The 21562-nt window shown below is 45.8% G+C and overlaps 1 protein-coding gene across 3 annotated transcripts; it reads left to right on the forward strand.

Moving 5' to 3' along the window:
- Window positions 1-372: 372 nt before the first annotated feature.
- LOC113914288 (baculoviral IAP repeat-containing protein 3) lies at window positions 373-19051 on the forward strand. Of its 3 annotated transcripts, XM_027579377.2 has the most exons (10): window positions 373-602; window positions 3983-4526; window positions 5847-7067; window positions 7178-7277; window positions 9547-9625; window positions 12390-12438; window positions 13989-14231; window positions 17599-17853; window positions 18261-18302; window positions 18416-18609. In XM_027579377.2, exons 3-10 carry the CDS (start codon window positions 6215-6217, stop codon window positions 18607-18609), a joined length of 1815 nt encoding a protein of 604 aa, XP_027435178.1. In that variant the 5' UTR covers window positions 373-602; window positions 3983-4526; window positions 5847-6214. The 3 variants fall into 3 exon arrangements, with proteins under 3 accessions (XP_027435178.1, XP_027435175.1, XP_027435176.1); XM_027579374.2 differs by having other exon boundaries at window positions 378-602; window positions 3983-7067; window positions 18416-19051; XM_027579375.2 differs by having other exon boundaries at window positions 519-674; window positions 3983-7067.
- Window positions 19052-21562: the final 2511 nt, after the last annotated feature.

Below are 21562 nucleotides of genomic sequence, written 5' to 3' on the forward strand. Positions count from 1 at the left end.
AGACCCCAGCTTTCCACGAGAGGACCACCGTCACTTAGAGATCTCCGATGCGGGCCAAAAGGCGGAACTTACTTTTAGAGCCGAGTCCCCCCTAGTTATAAAACAACGAAGCAAAAAAAAAAGTTTCAATACAGGAAACTCATCGGGTCATGTCGGCGTTTCGCACAGTAAAAATAACCGAGGAGGAGAGCCCTGCGCTTCCACCCGTGCCTTCCCCGGGCTGCCCGCGCGCACGTCAGCGCTGTCGGGAAGCCGGGCGGGGTTTCGGCTCCTCCGAACCCGGGCGCGGTGACCCGTGGCCGCAGCACCGCCGTCGGAAAGGCCGCGGCCGGCACAGTGGCGCCCCCGGGGTCGCGGAAATCCCCCGGGGAGCTTGCCAGGCCGCGGGTTAGGGGAAGTGCGTGCGGTTACCGCCGCGGAGTTCCCCCACGTCCTGCGAGGAAAGCACCGGCCGCGGCGGGCAGCACAGATGGGGGCGGGCCGGCCTCCGAGACGCTAAAAGCCCCGCCGGCCTCCCGCCCGCACCGCAGAGCCCGGCGACCGGGGCCACCCGAGGACACGGCCGGCTTCCGCCGCGGGCGCGCTGGGCCTGGGGGCTGCAGGTGCGTGACGGCCCGCCCGCGTGCGCGTGCGCGGACCTCCCCTCGCGTGGGCGCGGGGCCTCGGGGCGGCAGGTGGGTAACGGGCCGCCGCGGTGCGCGTGCGCGGACCTCCCCTCGCGTGGGTGGGGCGCACTAGGGCGCACGGTGGAGGGCGAGGGTCGGCAGAGAGGCCCGCGGGCCAGACAGCGCTGCAGGGACCTCCCCCCCAGCCTGTGTGCACCCCCGTGCCAGTCAGCGGTGAGCCCAGGGGGCGGGAGGCCCTCGTGGCCGGGCTGACCCCAGGGCCCGGAGCTGTTCCCGCGCCGTGGAGGGTGCCCGGTGAGCTTGGGGACAGTCTGCCCCAGAACTTCATAGAAACAACCCAATCACATCGTTCGCGACCCCGTGGAGGAGCGAATGTTGGCGTGTGTTGGCACGGAGAGTAGATTTCTGGTCGCTGCGTCCTGGTGGGCAGCATGGGAAGCCCGCATTGCGGCTCATCTAGTTAGCCAGGTGTTGGGGGGCACTGGTCCGATGCTAAACTAACAGTGGTACTAACTTGGTTTGCTAGCCGTCATTACTAGCACCAGCTGTTGCTAACACCTGCTGTGTGCGGGACCCTCTCCAAACACGTTTCAGGTGTGTTTCAGGCAGTTGCCATGATCATCTCCGTGGATAATGAGCTTGCTCGGGCTCAGGGAGGTTTTCTTGCCCAAGGTCACGCCCTCTGGTAGGGGACCTGAATGGTATCCAAAAATCCAAGAGGTGTGACTTCAAACCCTGATATTAAACCATCGGGGAGCAGACTTTGTAGTCATTAACGTAAAACTGATGTTCTTAATACCATGCAGATGAGGCTGTTGTGGTCACAGGGTGCTTGGTCAAGTCCGCTGACCTTGCCTTGTGCAGCAAGTGTCTCCATTTTGTGCAGAGCCAGGTGGATGTTGGTAGTGGGAGGGCCGGTCCAGAGCTGATAGCTGGTTCTGCTCTGAAGGAGCTCAGCGTCTGGGGGAGGCAGGAAGGAAAGGCACACTCAGCCTCCAGCATCAGAGCCTGGGTCTGCCAGGTGCCCAAGAGGGTGGAGACACCCACCAGTCCTGGGATCAAGCAGATTGCCCACCAGAGCTGTTAAGAGAAGAGGCTGAGACCTTGAGCCATTCCTAGAGGGAACCACTAGAAAGGAGACAGGAATCCCAGAGTGGTATCAAGAAGTCAAGGAAGGAGAACATTTCTTTTCTAAGATTTTATTTATTTGTGAGAGAGCGAGCGAGCTGGGGGTGGGGGGTGGGGCAGAGGTAGAAGCAGGCTCCTGGCTGAGCAGGGAGCCCGATGCGGGACTCGATCCTGGGACCCTGAGACCATGACGTGAGCTGAAGGCAGACGCTTAACCATCTGAGCCCTCCAGGCGCCCCTGGGGTAGGACGTTTCTAAGAGGAAGTGGGCCCCAGCGTCAGATGTAAACATTTCCGTAGGTTTTGGGAAAGAAGGCTTTGGTGTTATTAATGTGGACAGTTTTAAGCGATGTTGGCCAAATGCAGTTGCAAGCAGGAGGCCTTAAGTGAGACGCTGTTGCATTCACTGGGCTGTGAAGAGAAAGTGAAATACAGCACAGCCGACCTCGAGCAGCAGGGTTTGAACCGCCTGGCGCCCACTTATGCGCATATGGTTTCGATAAGTATGGTACAGTGTTGTAAATGCATTTTCCTTTGATTTTCTTAACGTTTTCTTTTGCTGACTTTATTGTAAAAATACAGTACGTAATGCATGTAATATCCAAAATACGCGTTTCACCGACTGTTACCAGTAAGGCTTTTGGTCAACTGCAATTTATTATGAACTTTTTGGGAGTCAACAGTTATAGTCAGATTTCCAACAGTGTGGGGAGAGGGCGTGGGCGCCCCTGACCCCTGCATTGTTTAGGAGTCAACTGTAGTTGCTAGAATGGAGTTGAAAGAGGATTTTTGTTGCTGTTCTCATGCCGAAGCCGAGACAGACTTCAGCACGCCTGTTACCTTGAAGGAAGAATCCGGGGGGAGGAGGAGGAGGAAGGGAGAGGCTAGGGCTGGGGGCAGGATTTCTGAGGCAGCAGGTGGGTTTTAAGGGAGAAGCATGGATTTGGGGGTGTGAAAGGGTTACTGTTCAGTGAGGTCTCTTAGGGACACGAGGCAAGGCAGTCTTCCAAAGGGGATTGGGGGGAGCTCTGGGGAGCATTCTGAAGGCTTCAGGGTTGCAGAGGGCAGTGGGCTAGGGAGCTGCCTTGGGCCGTGGACGGCTGGGCAGGTGGCCAGAGCCTGAGCTTGTGGCGGCCCCAGCCTGGGAGGTCTCGGGTGTCCCCCAGAGCATTTGGAGGTCTATGTGTGGAAGTGGGTAAGAGAGTTTGAATCAATGCGGGAGGGGCATCGTGGCATATTTTCATTCTTTTATCATAAACTGTTGCCTGCATTTCCACAGGCGTCTGTAGCGTAAGGCCTGGGTTTACGGTCTCAAATGTAGAGAGGCCAGGCAGGTGGCATAAATGAACAGAACTGGGGTCTCTCTTTTAAACAAAAACATACTTTAGATACATATTTTAATGTGTAGGAATAGTCCCCTTTTCCATAAAGAAATATGGTGCCTTCATTTCTTCCTAGACTGTCTTTCTTTGTCCACCTTGCATTTTTGTCACTTTCGACAGACACAGGTATCAGAACAATTTCACTTTCTTCTTGACTGTCCCGTCAGAGGAACCCTAGTGCCCATTCAGTGACAGATGACGAGGGACAGTCTCAGTACCAGAGTCACGCGCCCGCTCACAGCTCACTGTCGCCGTGCGCAAACTGCCCTGTTGCCCGTTGGGTTTTTCCAAAGGAGCTTGGGATCTAGGATGTCATGGGAAATCTCTTACTTTTAAAAAATGTTGGTAATTAATCAAAACATTAAAGGAAAAACCAAACTGTGATCCGAGAACAGACGTACTTGGAAAATGGGAGATTGGAGCAGGACATGCAGGTTGATCAGCAGCCCTGGGTCGGTGCCAGCGTCCCGGCCTCTCCTACTGTGCTGTGTTCTGCACGGCTCTGGGAGGGGTTGGGAAGTCCAGCGCTGTGTGGGTGGGAATTCTGTTGTTTCTGTAACTCTTCTCTGTGTATAAATTAATTTCAAAATAGAGAAATAAGTCAAGCACGGAGGTCCGAGTCGGTGTGAGACAGACCTCCTCGTGCCCCTGCGGGCACCGGTTTGAGCCCGTGGGTCGCCCCAGGATTTCTTGGCCACTGCCATGTGTCATGTAGGACCTCGTGTGCACGGTACAGTCCTGAACCACTGGTGCTCTGTGCTGGAGGAAAGGTTTGAAAAGAGAGCATTGTGGTACAGCTATGAATTGCCTGACTTTTAAAACTGTCTTTCTGTTTTTTTTTAAACAGGTTTTACAAAAGAGGCAAACTATTCGACTTCTAGATTTTTTCCAGTTTTTTCTATAAATCAGAACATCTCAAAATGGAGGCCTAAAACCCTTAAAAGGGACTTAGTCTAATCTCCGGGAGGTAGTTTTGTGCATGAATAAACAAATTCAATAGTGAACTGGAGTTTTGGTATCCAAAGAATGTTAATTTAAAAAACCTAGATCATATGACTGAATCTAGTCATATGAGTTGTAACTATGAAGTGATGATAATCTTGATTTGAATCTGACTTGTGACATAAAGGAGAAGTGAGTCTCGCTGGAACATACTGTTGAGCCACGGGCTGCAGTGCAGGATAGAAAACAGGAACTCGTGTTTGGTAAAGATCTACAGATGAGTTGCAGTTAGCTAGAACAAAGAGTCAATTAGAGAAATATGCAGGAGAGACTTCTGACGGGTGGGAGTCAAGAACTCCAGCGTCAAGAACAAGACCTCCCAATACAACACACGGTGAGAGGGCATGACACGTGAGCGGGGTCGACTGGTGAAGAAATTACCTGACCAGGTACATGACCATCGATATGTTAGAAGTCCACAGTTTGGTTTGTTCAAATGCGCTCTTGTCTGTGAGAAGGATAGCAACGGGAATGACAGCTGGGTGGTGACATGTTGGGAAATGAACAGACTTAGCAGAGAAGAGGTACACAGAGACAGGGATTGGCACCAGGAAGGTTTTTATAACAACGTGTAATGTTTTTGTCCAATGAAAAGCAAACCAAAGTGAGGCACAGTAACTTAGCTTTGAGGGAAATCATCACCGGTATGGAGATGCATTTCTCATGCCATCTGGACGTAAAGCATTACAGTCTGCGTGGAAGCCCCAGCATGAGTGCACCAGGGGCCAGACCGCTGCTAGAAAACCCATACAGCTTGTTTGCTGGTCCTTGCTAATATTCTGGATGCAGACCCTATTTACTGGTAGCTAGTCACAACTGAGACATCCCAAATTTTACGAAGGTCTTTGCTTGTCAAAAGGAGTAGACTGTGACAAAGTAAATTTATTATTTTTTGTTATGATAAATTCTGGTTCAAGGTATGCTTTCTGTAAAATTAGTTCTGACCAAAGCCAAATCTGTATGATTTGATTATCCAGCTTAGCCTACAAATTCAGTGCTCTGACTTTTGATTCTTTTAAAAAATAAATCCATTATCAGAATAGAAGACCTGGTATTATCTCTCAGCAGCCTGAAGCTGAGCCCAAAAAGACCAACTAAGTGAATACATTCATCTTGATAATTTATTTGAAATAAAATGTTTAATTTGCTAAGTTCTAGTGGAATCACTATGACTCAGCAACCAAGCTCCTGATTATGGGAAGTAATTGTTATTTAATAAATTTTGAAATAGGCCTTAAGATGCATCAACCAATTCCCTTCCTATTTCAGCTCTTCATTTATAGGAAAATTCTAGATTGTTTTGTTTTCCCTATTAAAATTATTATAGGAAGAAAAATTACTTAATTTGTGCAAGAGTTGGGATGTGCTATATTTCACTGCATCTCAGAAGTCATTGATTGTAAGACACACCATCACTTTAAATACTTTCGGGAAATACAGATGCTGCTAATGAAAATATGATGTTATTAGTTGTAAGATACCTCTCAATAACAGATACTTGAAAGATGCCTCTTAAAATCAGTAAAATAGGGTTGTGCGTTCTTTTGAGGTAGGTCTTATGCTTTTTCTTTTTTTCTGGCTACCAAATCTCATAATTAAAAAAAGGCAAAACAAACCTAGTTTGAGTTTAGTCTCTGTAGAGCACTTACTGAGCATAGCTTTCCCCATGCAAACAAGCTAGTTGCATAAGTCCCACGTTTCATCTGCAGGCTGGCTGAATGCCGCAGCACTGTGCCTGGGAGGGACCAGACGTGGAGTGGCCTCCGGTGACCCAAAGTGCTCTACGCTTTCACGGAGGGTTTTGATTTTCTTCATGAGGTGCTGTGTATCACCATGTTTACACTGTGTGTATAAAGATCATGCAAAGGTGTGGGTGTACGTAATTGTCCCTTAAAATGTGTCCGTGTAGAACGCAGACTCTCAGCCAACACCCTAAATGTGCAGAGGAAGAGAATGACGAGAGACGTCCCGGTGTGGATGCTCCACCGAGGATTAAAACTAACCCAAATCAAGAGCCGTGCACAAAACTACCTCCCCTGAGAAAGGCTAGTCCCTTTTCTTCCCCGTCCACTTCACTATGAACATTGTACAGAATAGCCTGTTCTTGTCCAATTTGCTGAAAAGCACCCCCGTGCTTGAGCTGAAATACGACTTTTCATGTGAACTCTATAGAATGTCTACATACTCAACGTTCCCCGCCGGCGTCCCCGTCTCAGAGAGGAGTCTGGCCCGGGCGGGGTTTTACTACACTGGTGTGAACGACAAGGTCAAGTGCTTCTGCTGTGGCCTGATGCTGGACAACTGGAAGCCTGGAGACAACCCTGTTGAAAAGCACAAACAGCTCTACCCCAGCTGCACCTTTATTCAGAATCTAAAGTCAGCCCGCATCTCGGGAGCCAGCTCTCCACCTCCTCCTCCTTGTTCAGTAACAAATTCCACACATCCACTGCCTCCCAGTTTGGAAAACACTGGATATTTCAGTGGGTCTTATTCCAGCTTCCCCTTGAATCCCGTGAACTTCAGACCAGATCCGGAGTTTGCTCCCTGGAGGCCCAGCCCCTATGACGGCGCAGTGAAGACGGCGGAAGCCCGCTTACTCACCTTCCAGACGTGGCCCTTGAGCTCTCCGCGGGCGCCGGAGCTGGCCAGGGCTGGCTTCTACTACGTAGGGCCTGGAGACAAGGTAGCCTGCTTCACCTGCGGCGGGACGCTGAGCAACTGGGAACCAAACGACAGCGCTCTGTCAGAGCACCTGAGACACTTCCCCGACTGCCCGTTTGTGGAGAGTCAGCTCCAGGGCGCGCTGAGGTCCACCGTGTCCAACGCGAGCATGCAGAGCCGCGCGGCCCGCCTGCGGACCTTCGGCAGCTGGCCCCGCCACGTGCCTGTCCGGCCCCAGCAGCTCGCCACGGCGGGCTTCTATTACACGGGTAAGAAACCCCATCTGGTCATCAGAGGACCCGACCGCGTGCTTTACCTCACACGCTCGGAACGGGCACGTTCTATGAATTCAGACGTTCTGGTCCAAAATTAATTTCAGGTCACAGCGACGACGTCAAATGCTTTTGCTGCGACGGCGGACTGCGGTGTTGGGAATCTGGCGACGACCCGTGGGTGGAGCACGCCAAGTGGTTTCCGAGGTAATTGCAGTGAAGCTCTCTTTGCAAATGCGTGTGGTTGTTAGGAGATGGGTTGTATGTGTTTCCGTCAGAATCAGCGCTCGCTTTACTCTTTGTTTCAAAAACGCACTTGTGAATAAGTTTAGGACGGATTACTTAGAAAAATAAACGATTTTGGTGGAAGATAGAGGCTCAGGGGTTTTTGTGTGTAACGAAGAATATATATATATATATATTTTTAAAGATTTATTTGAGAGAGCGAGAAAGAGAGAGAGAGTGCATGAGAGGGGTTAGGGTTAGAGGGAGAAGCAGGCTCCTCGCGGAGCAGGGAGCCCGGTGTGGGACTCGATCCAGGGACGCCAGGATCATGACCAGAGCCGAAGGCAGTCGCTTACCAACTGAGCCACCCAGGTGCCCCATATATCTGTTTTAAAGTAATATATGTTCATTATAAAATCCAAACCACACATTGTAGAAAAGTACAGAGAAAAAAATGTAAGTGTCCAGAAATCTCACTATCTAAAGAAGACTAGTTGATGAATGGATAAAGAAGATGTGGTTCATATATGCAATGGAATATTACTCAGCCATAAAAAAAATGAAATCTTGCCATTTGCATTGACATGGATGGAACTAGAGGGTATTATGCTGAGCGAAATAAATCAATCAGAGAAAGACCGTTATTGTATGATCTCACTCGTGGAATTTAAGAAACAAAACAGAGGAGCATAGGGGAAGGGAGGGAAAAATAATAAAACAAGACAAAATCAGAGAGGGAGACAAACCATAAGAAACTCTTAATCACAGGAAACAAAGAGGGCTGCTGGAGGGGAGGTGGGGGGATGGGGTCACTGGGGGATGGACATTGAGGGCACGTGATGTGATGAGAACTGGGTGTGATATAAGACTGATGAGTCACTGACCTCTACCTCTGAAACCAATAATACATTATATGTTAATTGAATTTAAATTGTTAAAACATGAAGTTATTTTAACATTTGAAAAAAAAAATAGAGGACCTGTTAACATTTTAGTGACTATCCCTGCAGACATCTTTTCATGTATATGTACATATACAAATAAATGTATATAATGTCACATGAATTAGATATATATACCGTTTTGAAACTTTTTTTCAGTCAATCTTATGTCTTAAATGTGTTTCCATTCTTTCAACATTTAATTTAATTGATTATTGCTAGGCACTGTTCCAGTGGTTAAAATCCTCAGTTGAACAAAACCAAGATCCTTGGTCTCATACATTAATTTAATAGCGCGAGAGGCAGATAATTAATAAAAACCTAATAAATGAATTGTGTAGCATGTTGGAAGATAGTAGGTGTTATGGATAGAATGAAAAAACAGAGCCGAGTAAGAAGAATCAGAGGCAAGTCGCAATATTAAATAGGGTGGTTAGGGTAAATAGAGACCCACCTCCTCTGTTTTCATCACTACAGAACATTTCATTGTCAATCCTTACAGTTTAATTATTCCGTGCTTATTTACATCTACTTTTTTTATTGAAATCAAGTGGCTTATGATGAAAAACTTTTAGTGTTTTTAATGTTGCTTACTAAGCTCAGTATCCTGACTTATTTTCCTTGTATAAGTTTTTAGTATAATACTCTATTTATAGCACCTTTACACGCCCCAAATATTTTAGATTTCAAAAGTTGCAAAGATTGTGAAGAATACCTTACCCAGATGTTTTTTGAACAGTGCTGCTAGCCTTCCACGATGGTAATTTTGTGAATATATAAAAATAAGGGTGAGTTTGCTTTGTTTGTGTGAGGGGTTCATTTTGTGCTCGAGTTAGACCATGGTGTGTGGTACCTAGGAACTGCCAAACTGGGGAGGGTCTGACTTAATTAGAAAATGTGTTCACCCTCCTCATTATTTCTCTTGTCCCTCTTTGTATATTGTGAGCTTTTAAACCTGCAAACCTTATGTGTGAGCAGTCGTTTATGAGCAGGCTCTCTGCCTGTCTCCCTGGCTCTGTTCTCAGTGCTCAGAGTCTCTGTAGCAGTTTTTGAACTTTTGAAGAGAGCAGCTGGGAGCTCCGAGTGGAGACAGCCTTCCTGGCCCCCAGGAGACTGGGAGCCTCATGACCCGTGTAACTCCAGCTGTGGCACAACGCCATGCGCAGCCCCTCCTGCTTACAGCATCTTGCCTTTACTGCAGGGTGCCGGATGAGTGTCAAGGGGTTATATACATGCTTATGTTCACTCAAAATATTTAACAAGCTACACATGGTGGGATTAAAATAAACTTAATTCTGTTTCCATTTTAGGTGTGAGTACTTGATATGCGTCAAAGGACAAGAGTTCATCAGTCAAATTCAAGCCAGTTACCCTCATCTACTTGAACAGGTAGGGAAGGTTTTCTTTAGATCATCGGTTGATAACAGATAAATTATTTTCTGATAACTACAGAGAGTAGTACTTTAGTGAAAAGACAAGAGTTGCTTCAAAAATACATTCATTTTTTTAAGATACCCAACATGATCTTAGAACTATTCTTTGGATAAAAACAGATTCAGAATTAGAGATTTCCTGAAAAATAATGTTTAAGATATGGCTCTAAGTATTTCTATAATAAGGTTGCAATACATTATTTGAGGAAAAACTTTGGCTGGGATGGTAGCATTTAATAGTTTTACTACACAAATTTTTGTTTAGAAGACTTGAGAAAGAGAATTTTATTACTCCTTCTAATCTTCCTGGAAGGAGATTGCTGGGAAGGTGGCGAAGTAGGAGGACCCTGGGCTCACCTTGCCTCTCCCATGGATGCAACCAGGTAACACCCACATCAGCGTAAATAACCCAGAAAACGACTTGGAGCCTGGCAGGGCCAACTCCACAACTAAGTACAGAGAAGAGGCCACATCACTGCGGGTAGGAAGGGCAGAGACTCTGTGGGCAGCTAAGCAGACCACAGGCCGTCTGCAGGAGGAAGGAGCCAAAGGCTCAGAGCAGGAGAGAAACAGACCCCACACCAGGGAGCCCACATGGGGAAGATGAATCCCCGTAACGTGGCTGTGAAGACCAGTGGGGCTGAATTTTGTGAGTTCTTACAACCAGCAGGACTCAAAACTGGAATTTTAAAAACGGCAGGCTTGGCTCTGGGACAGCCAGTGGGTGAGAGGAAACTGAGTCCCTGACCTTAAAGACACAGCACAACAAACAGCCTGTGGAGATACAGCGTAAGAAGCAGCAGGCTGAAAAACACCGGGGACAATGGGAGACAGAGTTACTCACTAATCTCGAAGTTCACTGAGGGATGTCTGCAGGAGCAGGGGCGCTGGCAGGTGCCATTTCCCACCTCTGTCCCTCAGCATAAATGCACGGCCACCTGTGGGAACCAGGGTGGTGCTGAGGCTCACTACCTTGCTTGCTTAAACTGTGCCACCTCCTCCAATGGCCTTCCCCAGTCCTGGTGCCATGGGTCCCCTCCAGCCAGAAGATAGGCACAAACATTGCTAACACCATGTACTTTGTGGATCCACTCCATCCAATGCATTCTTGGCCGAGCACATCCATACTAGCGCTGCAAGCCTGGTAGTGCGTAAGGAGTCCCGACGGGGGCCAGCGCCGGTCCCACCGTGTCCCCAGCAGTGAGCTGGGAGCAGACAGCTGGTCTGCCTGCAGGCCCCGCCCACCAGTGAAAGCTTCTCAACAACACAGAGAAAGTGCCCTGTGGTTCGGGGCTACTGCATCTCTGGTCTGACTCAACTCAAACCCACAGTGGCCCCAGATTGGCCCACAAACAATACAGGGATGAAACCCTGCCCACAACAGGCAAAGACAACCTCTGCAGATGGCTGGAATAAAGGCAAAATTGGCTTAGCCACAACAGCAGGGCACACACAACACACATAGGAGATGCCCCTGAAGTGCCAGGTTTGGGGGAATGGGGGACACTGCATTGCAGGGCACTCCAGGATCTCTTCTTCATAAGGCCACTACTTTCAAGAGCAGGAGATGTAGCTGACTTTCCTAACAGAGAAGCGGACACGGAGTTAGACACAATGAGAGAGAGGAATATGTCCCAAATGAAAGAACAGGAGAAAACGACAGCAAGAGACCTAAGAGAAACAGATACAAGTAACATGCCTGTTGGAGAATTCAAAGCAATTAGCATAAGGATACTCACTGGACTTGAGAAAAGACATGCGTGAGCCCTGTAACACAGAGATAAAGAATAACAGAGATAAATGAAATGAGAAACACTCTTGATGAAATGAACAGCAGGATGGAAGAAGCAAAGGAATGAATTAGTGATCTAGAAGACAGAATAAATGGAAAGTTATCAAGCTGAGCAGGAGAGAAAAAAATTGTGCAAAATGAGAATAGACTTAGGAATTCAGTGACTCCATCAAGCATAACAATATTCACGTTATATGGATCCCTGAAGAGGAAAAGAGAGAAGGGGGGGGGCAGAAAATTTATTTGAAGAATTAATAGCTGAAAACTTCTTGAATCTGGAGAAGAAAACAGATATCCAGATCCAGGAGGCAGAGAGAGCCCCCAACAAAAATCAACCCAAGGAGGTACACACCAAGATACACAGTAATTAAAATGGCAAAAAGTAGTGATAAAGAGAATCTTCAAAGTGAGGAGAAAAAAGTTACGTAGAAGGGAGACCCCGTAAGTCTAGCAGAGGTTTTTCAGCAGAAACTTGGCAGGTCAGAAGGGAGTGGCAGGATATAGTCAAAGTGCTGAATGGGAAATAATCTTCCTGGAAGAGCAGATAAGAAGGTCTATAATAGTTTGAGGGTCAAACACTTTTTAGCCATAGTCAGTAGAACTGATAGAGGGTCCAACATATCCCAAAGGATGACCCAGAAAATGTAAGATGTTGGGATGAAATGCAAACAACGATTGTCTCATATATCACTGAGAAGGTGTAGCCCTTTTCTTGCCTTCAGGAATACAGATTCCACAAAGAATAGTTTATGGTGTAGAGAATAACTCTTGAATGTAAATGAAATACTGCTTTCGAGATAAAAAATCATTTTGCCCGTAAGCAAGTCAGTTTGCAATGAACTGAGTAAAATAGATCTCTTGACTCATTTATATTGTAATGGACAGGCTCAGACTTATATTTTGATTTATAAACTTTTTTCCCCTGTAGCTGTTATCTACTCCAGACAACACAGAAGATGAAAATGCTGAATCACCAAGTACGTATAATGACAATAATTACTGCATTTAAATAGAACTGTTGGTCCTATGGAGATGGGAAGCTGATAATGGTTAATGAACATTTGTATGAAGCTCTATATGATGCACTCTCAAATGCATTAAGCTGGTATTTCTCAAACTTTAGTGTGCATCATAATTGCCTAAAGGACCAGATCTCTGGTCTCTACCTTAACCCTACTGTATTGAGCATGGCATCTGAGGGTGGGACTTGAGTATCTGTAGTTTTAATAGATGGCATGCATCCAGCGTCCCCCTTGCTCTCAGACCTTGTGGGAACACAGGCACTATGACATGAGACGGCTCACGCATTCTTTCTGTGAAATGAAGAGGGTGGAAAATGTTATTCCCATTCCTCGACAGGGACCCTGAGACTCAGAAAGGTTAAATGACCTGTCTTTTGAGGCTAAACCTAAAAGGTGATATAGAGCCAGTATCTGAACAAACTGTTCTCTCCATTATGTAGTGTTTAATTCAGTTCAATAAATATTTATCGTGTGTCTGCTACTCCGAGAAAAGAATACAGAACAGGGCAAACAGAACTCCTGCTCTCGTGAGCGAACAGTCCAGGGGATACACACAAGTACACAGAATATGGTCAGAGAAGTAAAGGGTGTTGTGCTGTGGGAGCACATGAGGGGCCGTGCACCCTGCCTTTGGAAGATGAGAGAGGCTTTCCAGAGGAAGTATTTGACTTAGCACAGAATCGAAGGGGAGGGTAGGAGTTAACCAGGGACAAAGGGAGAAAAAGAATATTCTAGGCAGAGAGAACAGTGCATGGAAGTCTTAAGTGACAAAAAAGAATGGGCACGTTTGCAGAACTGAACACAATTCTGTATGGCCAGAGTGGGATTTGTGAACAGGCCTGTGCTCAGAGTGATCAGCCCTGCAGGCAGAGTTTGACCTGAGAGCCAGTTTGTGACTTCTGGGCTCTAGCATGGCATGTGAACGAGAAAGTGGCAGGTGATGAGACTGAAGAGGCAAGTGGGGCCCGGATGGGTGCCATCTTGTGAGCCACAGCTGAGTGTGAGAACAATGGAACAATGGAATTGTTGCCGGGATTTCGGAAGGAGGGTGACATAGTTGGGTTTGTGTTTATGAAAACCACTCTGGTGGCATATTGCCAAGAAGGAACTAGACAGGAGAGGCACTGTGGGAGGCCCTGCAATGATGGGTTGAGTGAGGACAATGGCCTCTTTGAAAAATATGTGAAACGTACTTGATTTAGAAAGCTCATTTGTTCATTCATCCTGGGGAGAAAAGAATTCTTGGTGGCGGGGATCCCCGACATTCTGTTCCTTCCTCCCACCCATAGTTATGCCCAATAATGCATATTTTGCATCACAATACAATATTCCATATTCTTATTTTAGTGACTGAACATGTACATTGTGATTTTAAGTTTAACAAAGTTAATACAAAACAATGCCTATATGTTTTCTGGGCTTTATGTTTTTGAAACCGTAATGACTTTCAATTCAAAAGATATACAGATTCTCCCAACATGTGTGAAATTCTTTATTTCATGTAGTTGTCCATTTTGGACCTGGAGAAAACCGTTCAGAAGATGCAGTCATGATGAACACCCCCGTGGTGAAGGCTGCCTTGGAGATGGGCTTCAGTCGAAGCCTGGTGAGGCAGACGGTGCAGAGTAAGATCCTGACCACTGGGGAGAATTACAGAACCGTTAACGATATTGTGTCTGATTTACTTCACGCGGAGGATGAAATAAAGGAAGAGGAGAAAGAAAGAGCAGCTGAGAACAGAGAATCAGGTATGTACCCATACTGACCAGTGTCCATCTCTGTGTGGATATGATGTCACAGTGAGGATGTGATGTCACAGTGAGGATGCGATGTCACGGTGAGGGTGCGATGTCACCGTGCGGGTGCGATGTCACCGTGAGGGTGTGATGTCACGGTGTGGATGGGATGTCACGGTGCAGATGGGATGTCACCATGCAAATGTGATGTCACGGTGAGGATGTGATGTCACCATCAGGATGTGATGTCACGGTGTGGATGTGATGTCACCGTGCGTCAGTCACAGAAAACCTACTGCTTGTCAGGGCGATCAGGTGTTATGTTCAGTGGCCTCAGTGTGAATTCTGGAAATTTTTTACATTACAGTGTATTTGAATTGCTCATTAGTCAATTGAAAATGTATGTGTTGAGTGAAAGCATGTTCTTAATTTATACTTTTACTCTGGGTCATGGACTGTGTATGTAATCTTTCATGGCTTGTGATCCCATGCTCACTCCCTTCGCTGCAAGTTGGGGTGGGATCAGGGACAGTTATCTTAATATTAGTGTCCTGAGTGTCTCAGCCCAGTGACATTAGTTATAGCATTAATAACACGCATTAATGTGTGAATTATGATGAGGTTTCCCGCCTGCCCACAGGGAATGAGCTCCCCTTCAGGGAGTCCCTCTGTTCTTGAGCGGAGGGCAAGGACACGGTTGCACGTTCTCTCAAGACAAGGTGACCATGTCCCTCCACGCTAGCCATGTCTGCCGCCGTGTGCCCTCTGCTCTGTGGCCCTTCACAGAGACTGCCCCCCCAAGCATGTCCATTCCCATGTGGCCACTCTGAATGCTGTCCTCAGTCTGACCTAGACAGAAATGTTCATCCCTCCTTTGCTGTTTTTTGCCAAGCAGGGACCAGATCCATAAGTCTATTGAAAATAGAGGGCAAGTTTTCGTAAGCTCTTACTAGAGATTCAGGGATAACGGAAGAGCATTATATCATGGGTGGTAATTGACAGCTCTAGCTGTTTGGGCCCCTCTTGCTGCCCCTAAACCCATCCTCATGAGTCTCTCTGTCTAGGTTCTGTTTGGGTTCATCTCTGTGTAGCTCTGGACATTTTACATAAATGACTAGGATAGTCCCAAGCATGTTTTCCCCTGCGAGAGCCCACGCTCCCAAATACCCCCAAAGCCTTGGAAAAGAGTTTGCCCCATCTTTGCCCAGCACAATCTGGAATCTTTCTGCCTAGGATGATCGGCCGATTGTCCACTCCAGGCTTGAAGAAGCCTGCCCCTTAGGTGGATTTGTCTTCTGGCCACAACCTGGGCAAAGCACGTCTGATCCTGTCTTTACCAAAGAGTGAAGTGCTCAGTTCCACAAACCACCAGCACAGCAACAACACAGCCCAGGCTTGTCTGCCCGTCCTTGCAGTGGTCTTCTCTGTCTTAGCTGTTGGTCGTCATCTTTCAAAGAAGAGGACACCCACCTCCACAATTGTTTGTAGACCCCAGCTATGACACATGTGTATTTCTATCAAAGAAAATCAACCGTCTGTAGAGATGACTGCAGTCAACAACATACCATAATTTGCATCACAGAAAGATCTTGTAGCACCTCTACTTCGTTATGTCTACACTGCCCACAGCACACACACTGAACGTGCTCTGTGTCAAGAAATACTGTTTGAATGAGCGAATGAAAATATTTTAATTTAGGTTAGTGATGACTTTATAGTTTCCCAAGAACAGTAGGTAAGTAATTCCTTGACAGGTGTGTAAATACAGAGACAATTTAGGGTATTCTTTCCAGAGCAAAGAATAATATGCTTCAAAGGTATTTTCAAGTCTTTAGCTCTTACAAGCCAGAATACAGTCTATGACTTTGAAATGAGTCTTTTTTCCTCAACCACTAGCAATACAATTTTAGAAATCTTGGGACGCCTGGGTGGCTCAGTCGGTGAAGCGTCTGCCTTCGGCTCAGGTCGTGATCCCAGGGTCCTGGGATCGAGTCCCGCATCGGGCTCCCTGCTCGGCGGGGAGTCTGCTTCTCCCTCTGCCTGCCGCTCCCCCTGCTTGTGCTCGCGCGCTCTCTCTGACAAATGAATACATAAAATCTTAAAAAAAAAAAAAAAGAAATCTTAAGAATTTCAGAGAACTTACTACATTAGTCTAAGTTAAATGTAATTAGAAAAATAAATCTTCGGGACATGTGGGTACCTCAGTCAGTTGAGCATCTGACTATTGATTTCAGCTCAGCTCATGATCTCAGGGTCGTGAGATCCAGCCCCACAGCATCCGGGAGTCTGCTTGTCCCTCTGCCCCTCCTGCTACCCGCCCCCGTTCTCTCTCGCTCACTCCCTCTCTAATAAATAAATGAATCTTTTTTTAAAAAAGAAAAAGAAACCTTAGATAGAAAAAGGCCCTGGTTCTTTTCCCAGTTAATTCCCAGAGCTCGTTATCTTCAAAATGGGTATCTCTGGCCTTGACTTTTTTACTAAGCACTATTTTTGTTAAATGATTCTAGTTTTATGTCTTATTGCTTGACAGAGTCAGTATTTCTAAAATCTAACAGTCCTGTCCCCCCAAATAATTTTTTTAGACAGCCCAACTTCTGTCATTAGTTATTTTATAGAAAGAGCCCTATGGATCATAGTAAAATTGTGTACTAATGAATAAAGTTAGATTCACAAGTCATATTCCGAGACAATAAAATTGCAGAATTTCAAAATATAAAATATTTTATCAATAGAGACAAAATCTGGATCTCAGCGGAGAATACAATGACCCTATAGACAGGAAGGTATATCATCGACAAGTAAGATTTAATCTTTAAAATGCTGTTAGTGCCTTTCCCCACTTGCTATAAAAGATTTGGGTAATGGCAATGTCATGTCTAATTTGGGGAAATAATTAAAACTTTATCCTAAAATCAAATTTCGAAGGAATTGTACAGGTGAGTGATAATTTAAGAAATAAACGTTCTGTCATTTTAATCTCTTGATTGTGTCTTTCCCCAAGTTGACTAGATTGATTTGGAATTTTAATTTTCTTAGGTTCTAAACTGGATTTGCTTAAAGGCTGAGCAGCCGTGCGGAGTGTGCGGGAACACGGACTGACGCCAGACCGCCTCCGTTTACTTTTCCTGTTGTGTGTCCTGCAGTGTGTCGCCCTCTGTCTCTCCTCTGCTAAGGGGGGGATACCAGTGCCTCCCGCGGGTGGCCGCTGGGAACATGGGATGAAGGGACACATGACAGAGAGTGCCCATCCTGACGCCGGGCCGCGGGGACCCCCAGCCTTGCAGTCACCTGCAGTGCGAACGGATCGTGACTTCTTCAGTCATGTGTCCCTGTGAGCAGAGGTGGAACGTGCCTGTGTTTGTTTTCTTGTTTTATAAAGATGACGTATCATTGATCCGGAAGAACAGAATGGTGCTTTTCCAGCATTTGACTTACGTGCTCCCAATCCTGGATAGTCTGCTAACTGCCGGAGTGATTAGTGAGCAAGAACACAGTGTGATTAAGCAGAAGGCACAGACGTCTCTGCAAGCAAGAGAGCTGATTGACAGTGTGTTAGTAAAGGGAAGCTTTGCGGTCACCATATTTAAAAACTCTCTACAAGAAACAGACCCCGTGTTATACAAGCGTTTATTTGGTGAGTGCTGCGCAATTACTTTGGGGAACTTTCTAGGTCAGTTGGAAATACGCTCTTAATGTGACGAGCACTGGGTCATGTATGGAAGTGTCGAATCACAATTCTGTACACCTGAAACTAATATTACACTGTGTGTTAGCTCACCGGAACTTAAAATTCAATTCAGTTCAATAAAAAAAAAAAAAAAGAAAATATGCTCTTGTCAATGCTTTGGGATTACTGGAAGTAATTCAATCTAATTTACAAACTGTTGCACAAAAAGGCGAAAGATTTTTGTTGCATTGACATTATGACAGTTATTGATAGCATTTGGCCAGAGTCTAAGCTGTTAGTTTAAAAATATATATTTTGTGACTAAATATTAACCTTACTTGTTATTAATAATGCTTTTTGTGTTTCTCCCTTAGTGCAACAGGACATAAAGTATATCCCCCCGGAAAATGTCTCAGGTAAAATAGTATTAATGATTTAAACCAGTAGAAATCATGGGTTTTTTCTTGGCTTTTCATTGGAGAAGCAACAACAAGGTGCCTTCATTAAAAAAATTCTTTTCTCCTGTTAGATTTACCGGTGGAAGAGCAGTTGAGGAGGCTGCAGGAAGAGAGGACGTGTAAAGTGTGCATGGACAAAGAAGTTTCCATAGTGTTCATTCCGTGTGGCCACCTGGTCGTGTGCAGAGAGTGCGCCCCGTCTCTGCGAAGATGTCCTATCTGCAGGGGTGCAGTCAAGGGCACAGTGCGTACGTTTCTTTCATGAGGAAGATCCCAAAGTTTGTCTACACTTTAAAATCAATGGATTAAATGTATTGTAATTTTGACTACTATGCTGGTTGGTTTCCTTAAGATCTTTATCTATTTGCAACTCAAAACTGTTTGATATAAATATATATCTAAACGCTGTGAGCCGTGTGTACCTAAGAGAGTGGGAACAATAGGCTTTTGTTCATGTGAACAAAGAGACACAGCACTACAAGCCCAATACTAAATCAGAATTTCAGCACTACTGACCTCGTAAGTGAAGGAAGCTTCCCAAGAATACTCTGGAGTCGTATTAAGAAACAGGAGCACGGATTATCTGCCTTTCTTGATCCAGATCCTGTATGCAGAAGGTCTTACTATATGTTGAATGACTTTTTGGGGACTTGGTGGTTTTGTAAAGAATTCTGTGATGAACATTTTAATAAAGCCATCAAAGTTACTCTTGTTCTTAAACTGTTTATTTCTGTATCTGTTTACTCCCTCCCAGGCTGCCTCCAACCTCCTTAAGACGCCGTGGGTTTTGAACTACATTTAGATCCTTTTCTTGAAGACCCTTTTTCATTCACACCGTAGATCCTGGTGGGGAGGGGGGGCCGGCACACCTGGCTTTCATCGGCAGGGTTTTGTGGTTTGCTCTGAAATCTGGGACTCAGTCTACCTGTTAGCAGCCTGGGCTGGAACCAACAGCCCGTTCTGGTGAATAAATTTATTTCATACTGTCAGGGCAGCAAAAATTTTCCTTGTTTGCATTACTTTTTGGTGTTCAGCATGCCCGATTCATAATTCTCTATCCTTGGTTTCCTGTAGACCTACTGGGGCTTTAAAACCAGAAGTAACACTGGAATAGGGAATATTGCCTGGGGATGAACAAAGGCCAATCACCTAAAGCAGTTCTAGATGTCCGCTGGAGCCCTGCCGAGAAAGGTTAGGAACCCAGCAAGGACGAGAAGGGCCATCTGTTGGCACAGGGAGACCTACTCCTTGGCGGTGCAGCTGATTTTGCCTCTCTGTAAAAAGGCTCTGGTGGCTGGCCACATACTAACAGCTTCCTCCTGGGGCACCCGGCTAAAGTAATTGCAACACTGCTTTATTGTTTGGGTGGTTTGTAACCTAACATTGTTATAGGATAAATATTTACAAAGTACATTCCCTTTAGCAACAATCTTTTTTAAATTTATTTTTATTTTTTTTAAAGATTTTATTTATTTATTTGAGAGAGAATGGTAGCATGAGAGGGAGGAAGGTCAGAGGGAGAAGCAGACTCCCTGCTGAGCAGGGAGCCCGATGCGGGACTCGATCTCGGGACTCCAGGATCATGACCTGAGCCGAAGGCAGTCGCCTAACCGACTGAGCCACCCAGGCACCCTCTTTTTTTTTTTTTTTTTTTAATCTGGTCCTTTTGGCATGTTACACATACTATTTGAATTTTGCCATCTTCACTGTGAAACTCCTGTTCATTGCTCATTTTGGTAATACATAGCTAACATATTTATTCAAATGTTTTCTTATCCCCCTAAGTGTTAGTTAACTTGAAATTCTGTTTTGGAAAAAATAAATCACCGTAGATAATGTAGCTCAGTGTGCTGATGGTCAGGCACCTTTCTGAAGTGCTTGACCTGCATTAATTCATTTAATTCTCTCCAGCCTCCCCTCTCTGTCCTGACCCAACCTGGTCTTCAGTCCCCTGAATTAGGTAGATAGTTTAAACCTCAATATACAATATAGAGTAAGTGTTACAATTCAGAACGTTGCTCTGAGCTTAATTTCATACTTGGGTCATGCTCATGACACATCACTCTTGTCACTTCCTGAGAGTTATTGTTACTAGTAGCTACTGGTCCCTGTTTGGTCACAGTCAATGTCCTTCAACTGTCTTCACCTCCTTCTGAGGTCTTACGTGTACTGGTAGACCACGTGGGTATTTACTAAGTAATTCCAGGCAAAACTATCAGACGGAACGTTGAAGGGATTCACTTTTTTAAAATTTATTGTTATGTTAATCACCATACATTACATCATTAGCTTGTGATGTAGTGTTCCATGATTCATTGTTTGTGCCTAACACCCAGTGCTCCACGCAGAACGTGCCCTCTTTAATACCCATCCCCAGGCTAACCCATCCCCCCACCCCCTCCCCTCTAGAACCCTCAGTTTGTTTTTCAGAGTCCATCGTCTCTCATGGTTCGTCTCCCCCTCCGATTTCCCCCCCTTCATTCTTCCCCTCCTGCTATCTTCTTCTTTTTTTTTCTCTTAACATATATGGCATTATTTGTTTCAGAGGTACAGATCTGTGATTCAACAGTCTTGCACAATTCACAGCGCTCGCCATAGCACATACCCTCCCCAATGTCTATCACCCAGCCACCCCCTCCCTCCCAACCCCCACCACTCCAGCAACACTAGGTTTGTTTCCTGAGATTAAGAATTCCTCATATCAGTGAGGTCATATGATACATGTCTTTCTCTGACTGACTTATTTCACTCAGCATAACACCCTCCAGTTCCATCCACGTCATTGCAAAAGGCAAGATCTCATTCCTTTTGATGGCTGCATAATATTCCATTGTGTATATATACCACCTCTTCTTTATCCATTCATCTGTCGATGGGCATCTTGACTCTTTCCACAGTTTGGCTATTGTGGACATTACTGCTATAAACATTGAGGTACACGTACCCCTTCGGGTCCCTACATTTGTATCTTTCTGGTAAATACCTAGTAGTGCAATGGCTGGATCGAACGGTAGCTCTAATTTCAACTGTTTGAGGAACCTCCATACTGTTTTCCAGAGTGGTTGCACCAGCTTGCATTCCCACCAACAGTGTAGGAGGGTTCCCCTTTCTCCACATCCCCGCCAACATCTGTCGTTCCCTGACTTGTTAATTTTAGCCATTCTGACGGGTGTGAGGTGGTATCTCATCAAGGTTTTGATTTGGATTTTGAAGGGATT

This window comes from Zalophus californianus, chromosome 11 (assembly GCF_009762305.2).
Source record: "Zalophus californianus isolate mZalCal1 chromosome 11, mZalCal1.pri.v2, whole genome shotgun sequence".
NCBI lineage: Eukaryota > Metazoa > Chordata > Mammalia > Carnivora > Otariidae > Zalophus > Zalophus californianus.

Excerpts from the sequence above, each read along its gene's own strand:
- LOC113914288 (XM_027579377.2), top strand. The coding sequence starts at position 6,215 with ATGAACATTGTACAGAATAGCCTGTTCTTGTCCAATTTGCTGAAAAGC. Across the intron at positions 7,068-7,177 it reads GGCGGGCTTCTATTACACGG|GTCACAGCGACGACGTCAAA; the intron begins GTAAGAAACCCC and ends AATTAATTTCAG. Across the intron at positions 9,626-12,389 it reads ACCCTCATCTACTTGAACAG|CTGTTATCTACTCCAGACAA; the intron begins GTAGGGAAGGTT and ends TTTCCCCTGTAG.